The sequence below is a fragment of the Etheostoma spectabile genome, chromosome 8 (assembly GCF_008692095.1).
Source record: "Etheostoma spectabile isolate EspeVRDwgs_2016 chromosome 8, UIUC_Espe_1.0, whole genome shotgun sequence".
Lineage (NCBI taxonomy): Eukaryota > Metazoa > Chordata > Actinopteri > Perciformes > Percidae > Etheostoma > Etheostoma spectabile.
Window position 1 is genome coordinate 26,630,190 of NC_045740.1, and position 7,039 is coordinate 26,637,228.

Below are 7,039 nucleotides of genomic sequence, written 5' to 3' on the forward strand. Positions count from 1 at the left end.
CTCTAAGGGAGACGCCAGCCACCCTCCTGAGGAAACTTACTTCCTCATCACTCTGTGAAATGTGTTTGTTTACAGACCAACAGAAACAAAAACCAGCAGTCTATTCCAAAATAATACAAAGTGGTCTTAAAATTAGAACTTGACGCAGTCAATTTGCCAGTAAGATGGACCCACCTTAGCTGATTGGTGCAAATTCCCTTACAAATTTGTAATCAAATTACAGAAACCAACTGACATTCACTGAAAGTGGAACATTTTAAAGTTCTGGGGCCCCAGTGCTCCTACCTGCTATGAACAGTTAGTTTTTCAGCCTCTAAATAGGTTTTCATGCAGGGAAAACTAGCACATCCAGAGGAAACCAACCTAAACAACATTCCACAAAATACGACCCCTAAAGGATTTAAAACCAGGACTATATATGCCATCATGCCGCATACACAGCCAACAATAGCTTGAGGCTCAGCTTTGTGTAATTTGTTACATTGTGAGTTTTATTTGGATTTTTGATACATTTTTAAAGAAGGCTAAAACATTTCTTGACTGACAGAACTGACCGAAATAGCATGTGTTGGGAACAACAGATTTTACATGGTTTGCTGTAGGAAACATGCTTCTGAATCTAAAACTATTTGTTATACCTGACTTCAAAAGCCCCCTGAGGAAGTACTGTAGGACTGTTACCCCTTTCTGGTGGTGTCCCTGCCTCTGCAGAGTTATTTTTATCCCCGGTGAGGACAGAATGTATCCGCCCCTCAAAGTCATCAATGCCACTTCACCAGTAGACTATATATTATACCTAAAATAGAAGTATTTTAAACTAAAGCACTGTAATGTGAACACATAGTGCCACAGAAAGATAAAATCCAAGCAGCAGTAGCTGGCTGTATTTAGCCGCTACAGAGCTCCAGGACGCCGCCTATCAGTGGCAGCTGTTTAGCCGCCTATAGGTGACTATGAGCCAGGTACAGGCACCTCCAGATGCCAGTCCTTTTAGGGATAATGGTAGTGGAGAATAGCCAAAAAAAGTGAGCATCGTGCGGTGATGACACTTAAGTTACCAAAACGACTAGTTATGTTTTTGGATAAGATTGTGGTTTCTTGGGTGATACTATTTTGTTTTGGGGCTCATAGTCACCTCCGCTCTTCGGCTAGAAAGCACTGTTTGATGTTGACACCACGTGTTGTTTACATTTTGAGATGTTTTTTTCATTGGATATTTAAAGTTCGTTAATAAGTGTTTTGGCGTGGCTGGCTGAGTGGCACTACACCCTTAGAATGGAAAGGGGGATTTAATTCCTGGAGGTTTTGTTGTGCATGACCAAACCCCTTCTGCTTTTTTTCACAAATTGCACCCTGGTCATGCCTATTCATTTTGAAAGAGCAACGACCAATTGCCAAAGTCCAACACTCAATAGACCAATGGTGTAACTTCATCACTTAGCCAGTCAGGGACAGACTTTCCCATTTAGGGCTGACCTCACTTTGCTGCGGTCCTTAACAGAAAGAAATGTAAGCCCTTCTGTCTCCATAATTACATTCACAAATACCACAATAGTGCTTTTCTTGTTTCTCAGTCAAAACATAAAAAACTGTCTTTTATTTGCTTCATGATATATAATACACATTGGTCGTAGGGCATAAATAACACAGTGCAAGTCCAGTGTTGAAGCAACTTTCTAATCTTTTATAAACTGTTGATTATCAGGTGGGCCCTTCTTTGGTGAATGCTCAGAAAATATGGTTGGATAGTTCCTGGACGGGGTAATGTGAAACTTTAAGCTCTTTTCATCTCCAGTTCTACTCTCCACAAACAGATCCGCGTCTGTGTGAGAAAAAAAGAATAAAACAGATTTAAAAAAAACATATGCAGTAATGTTTTTGCTTACTTCTATTTCCCCCAATTATATCTAAGTTCTGTTGTTATCCCAAGTTGTATGATGTATGTTACAAATGGACACTTTAATTAATACATATCCTCATTTCTGGGGGGTAATCAGTGTAAATCTACAGTATGTTTGCTTTCACCCATGTGGTTGGCAATGGAGGTTGTCAGCACAGGGGCAGTGGTCACGGGGACCCTCCTGGTTCCAGGCCAGCATGTCCATCAGCAGGTTGGGGTGGCTCAGACAGGACTCCCCCTTCTCTGGTTTGGGATTACACACTGGAAACAACAGCTCTGGAGGAAGATGATAATGGAAGTCCAAAACAGTCTTTACTTTTTGCCACTTTATCACTGCTAATAGAAATTGCTGTCACACACAAACCAAAAATATAAAGCCCATATCATATACTGAGGCCCAATTTTCACAGACATTAAGAATGTTTTGTCATGGATGTCCCTATTCAGTTTGGTTTTGGTCTTCTTGGACCATGTTTGAAGAGTTTAGACAGGTTACAAAAAGCAGTGAGAAAGTAGCAAATGTGGATTGTATTTACATAAAACACCACAGATTATTACTTTAATCAAAATCAGACGGGTTGTACTGTATGTGGCTGTTTGGTCCGAGAGTGATAAATAGAAGAGTCGGTATGATGAACCTGTAAATATGAATGTGTGCATATGTTCTCACTGTTTTCATGTCAATCCTTTAGTTCTGACTGTCTGTAATGGGTGGCAATGTTCCCCCCACCTTTTCCATTTGATACTGAATAGCCTTTGTGTAAATGTACCCATGTGCTGTATAAATTGAGGGAGGCAATACAGTGTGTATTTGACTTTGGTTCCATTGAAGACAGACAGAGATGAGAAAATAGGAAACCTTAGCAACTTAACAGCCCCTAAAGATTTTGCTTTTGCTGACCTCCAGTGGTTCAATTTCTCACTTTGCTACTCTTCCAATGTACTAGGCTGGAAGCAGAAATCTCAGAGATACCTAAAAACCTGGACAAATACAAGCTTCTCCTTATCTAGATGTCAGTGAGAATATGGCCTTTTTAATTTAATAAGTCAGTTTACCAAAAGTAACTTTAAAATAATAACAGTAGTAGAAGTAGCAACAAAATGTACTATAAAACTTTAAAGAGAAGCAATAGCAGATGCATCTGTATATTAATATAGTGGATGCAATAGAAAATTAGATTATGGAAACAAAACAAGGGAAAATTAAATCTTACATCAGGGGCATGCAGAAACATATGCTAAGCTAAGCTAAATTAATTTGAATTTAGCTCAACAGAGTTGACTTATAAAAAAACATACATTACAGCAGTGTTTCTCAAACTTTTTCAGACCAAGAATGATTTGCCTAAAAAAAAAAAACTCACTGAGCACCTATCCTGAAAAAAAACAGTCCCCCTATTTCAACAGTATATTACAAATTCCAGCCAAATTAAATGACTATTTTATTCATTCATCATCTGAGTTGATGCTGCTTATATCAGGGATGCAATGTCTGTCTTAAACCATCCATCCATCTTTTCAGGTGACACTAACCAGAAACTTTATTCCTCCATATTTCCTTGAAATGTCACACTGATCATTTGTGACAGGAATTGGGGAAACAGTGGGCTTCATTGCTGAAGTCTGACAACATAGAAAAAAAGCCAATTTAAATAATAATGGTTGAATTAACACGTGACATCAACACATAAAAACAACACATCTATGCACCTCACTATTAGGCTTTGGAGTTGCTAGCAGGCGATTTTGTCAAACACTGTTTAGAATTTGAAATTAAAAACATGATATTTTACCAAATCTAATTGCGGACCACCAGGTGTCGCTCCAGGACCAATCTTTAAGAAATACTGCCCTACTGCATGTATTTGAGCTCACACTTTGCATATGTTTTAAGTCATTTTTTGACTTAAGATTGCGATATATCAGAGGTCACACACCTCTGGAGGGGTTAAGTGTCACATTGGTTGATGTATCTCAGTGGGAATTGGACTTGGATCTCCCACGCCAAAAGCATGTATCATACCCACTGTGCCATCACCATATGTGAAACATGAGGGGTGTCACTGTTAAGGCTCACCTTGTTGAAAGGCACAGCAGAGGTCTGGTCTGCAGTCACTCTGATCCTGACAGATAGTTCCCTCAGTTCCTTTGGTGGCATTGACTGTACACTGTCCCCACACACACATCTGATCTGAGCAACACTCCTCATCCTTAGTACAGGGCTGAGAGGGAACACACATTCACATCATGCAAACAAGTATGTAAAGCACACATAGTCTATAGCTGCATACACAGGGATGTATTTTTGTACCATTATCCATTCTTGCATGGATCATTTTTAGTATTTCCAGTTAAAGGCACTATGGTTAGACTTTTAATATTAATTTAATTTATTAAAGGGTAACATTTTTTTCATCCTGAACCCTATTTTGATTTGTTTTTGAGTCTCAGGGCGCTTTCACACTTATAGATTGGTGGACTCGGGGGTGAAGTTGCAACATTGTTGCAGATTTTGCATACACACTGCACTTTGTCAAACACACCAAGCACTGTCAACACACGTCATGTAAACAAGACTGTTGCTTGTTTATTGGACAGAATATTGCCAACACTGCTGGTCTTAGAAATAATGGAGCAACACCACATCTAAAACGTCTTGGGTTTTCTGGTTGTGCTTAAGAGTTTCTAATGTTCTAGAAGATTATTGCGCTCTCACCTGAAGGGAACCGAACTTTAGTTCACTTGGAAGCGGACTGAGAGCCCCGTTTTTCAGCGGACCAGGGTTTGTTTGTTTGACAGTTCAGATGAGCTTTCACACCAGGCCAAAAGAACCGGATTATCCGACCAAACGCTCCACGGTTAGTTTTAAACGGACCAAACGAGGTAGGTGTGAAAGCAACCTAAGTGACTAATGAAAACAACATTTTTTTTTAAATTGGTCCAGAACGTTTGTCACCTCTGTCACTACAAGTGACGCATTAAACATAGCAATTTGATCCATTGTTATTATAAAATATTGATTAGTTCCAGCTTTAACTAAATGAATGACTACAAAAATCCACACAGACTCACCATATCCGTTGGTATGCATGGAAGGCACCTGGAGTTTTCGATCTCGTACAGGCAGTACTTCAGGTCCCCACAGTCCTCATCCACCATGCATTCCTGGGTTGAGGAATAACAAGAGTTATATAGTCAGTAACAGAGCACAGAAGTAAGATGCACACGGACAAAGTGGGTCAAAATGAACCACAACTATGTTCATCCTGTCATTGCAAATAATCAGCTTCCTTTTGTGTTATGTGTGTCCTTTGTGTGTGTGTCTTGTTGTTGTACAGAAACAGAAATTACTATTTAAACTTTCTTATTTGAATCATTCTATTTATTATGGTGTAAAACAAAATATTGAATCTAAAACATGTTCATTGTCAAAATACCTAAAAAATACCCAAAAGTATAGAAAGCCTGAAAGGCAAGGTGAAAACAAATTGTGTGTTGGCCAAAACCAAAAAGTTAATCTCTTACTAGGTGTTATGTCTTACATTTTTGTTATTGTCTATTTTTGTTATTGCCACTCTTCATTCTAACACCAACCGGCCCGTCAGACACCGCCTACCAAGAGCCTGGGTCTGACCGAGGTTTCTGCCTAAAAGGAAGTTTTTCCTCGCCACTGTCGCACTGTTGGAGGAGACTACTAGAACTGTTGGGTCCTTGTAAATTCTGGAGTGTGGTCTATCTGTAAAGTGTCTTGAGATAACTCTTGTTATGAATTGATACTATAAATAAAATTGAATTGAATTGAAATTGAACATAGGAGATACACTTTTAGGCTTAATTAAGCTGAGAGTGAGAAAGCCTTGCAGAATGAAGCACTTGGTTCACGATACAAAGGGCGTTGAAAGTTCAGCTAAATGCCGCTTCTGAAATAATCAATGGAGTCATACTGCTGTTGGTGCAAAATGCACACATTGGCCCTACTATACATGCCAGAAAAAGTCTGCAACATTGTATTAGCCTGTGTTGTTCTGCAGGAAAACATCACAGAGGAAAACGGTACCATATATATAGTGATGGAGCCGGCTGACCCAGCACAGCCCTAACTGGGGCAATACGAAGGAGACAGGATATTACTCCTTGCTTTCAAAAGGTATAGTGTTATCTTTGGCAATGATGTTCATTACAGGAAACATGATGATGCACAACATTTTTATTTATTCTTCAGGTTTTCGTTTGTCTTTGTGTTGTTAATGGCCAAAAGTGAACGACTACTATCTACCATTGACTGACATATTTTGGCTTGTTTTACCAGCCCCTCTGCTATCAGGAGACAGGGTCAGGGTGGTGGTCCAGCACGGGGGCGGCGGAGAACACGCCCTCTCCCTCACAGCTATTGCCTGGCTCTGTCTCTCAAAATAAACACAAGTAAAATAAAAAATAACACTGCATAAGCTCTGCTACCGTTTGTTTATTTAAATATAGGAAGACCTACATGTAGGCCTAAGAGACTGCAATATAAGCCAGTATATTACTATTAGGAGTATACATATGTCAAGGATGAATAAATTAAATAAACTTCAGCTGGAGTTCGATTTAATACGAAAACATTGTTGACCACATCAGTGATCTCTTTCTATTCCGCATTCTTCATACAGCCTGATACCAGTTTTCAGGCTGCACATTACTGCAGAATAAACTGAAATGTCAGGGTTTCAATCTCCACATCTGAAAAGTGCTACTTCTTAGCCAGATTATGTCTGGTCATGGTGTAAATAGTAGGGCAGAAGCCTCAAAATTGTTTGAAGATTGTTTCCAGACGCTGCATTTATCAATGTACGACCATTCATACTGATTGGTGTAATACGGACGCTTCATGATTCCCACGTGAAGCCTGTCATAAGAGGATTTCTGTCCTCATATCTGCGCTGGTTTTATACATATATATATTATATAAATTATATAATAAATTAAGCTGTCGCTCTGTATAAGATGCATGAATGAGACGGGACGCCATGGGCTAGCTTAACAACAACAACTCTTTACTGCCCGACAACCCGGGAAAACCCTTACATTGCATTATGGGTACTGTAGTCTCTACAGCTACACCTCCTCTTTTTAGCTCAGCAATAGGCTTTTAAACAT

General features: G+C 39.4%; 2 protein-coding genes across 2 annotated transcripts in view; both read right to left on the reverse strand.

The window, feature by feature from the left end:
• Window positions 1-7,039, reverse strand: part of far1 (fatty acyl CoA reductase 1) — a 59,246-nt gene that overhangs the window by 49,511 nt on the left and 2,696 nt on the right. The window lies entirely within an intron of this gene.
• dkk3b (dickkopf WNT signaling pathway inhibitor 3b) overlaps window positions 1,568-7,039 on the reverse strand; it is a 20,350-nt gene continuing 14,878 nt past the window's right edge. The window contains exons 4-7 of the mRNA XM_032523349.1: window positions 4,973-5,065; window positions 3,978-4,122; window positions 2,026-2,176; window positions 1,568-1,822 (exon numbers count right to left, since the gene is read on the reverse strand). Of these exons, the coding sequence (XP_032379240.1) occupies window positions 1,798-1,822; window positions 2,026-2,176; window positions 3,978-4,122; window positions 4,973-5,065 (414 nt within the window). The 3' untranslated portion in view covers window positions 1,568-1,797. The remainder of the gene's footprint in view (window positions 1,823-2,025; window positions 2,177-3,977; window positions 4,123-4,972; window positions 5,066-7,039) is intronic.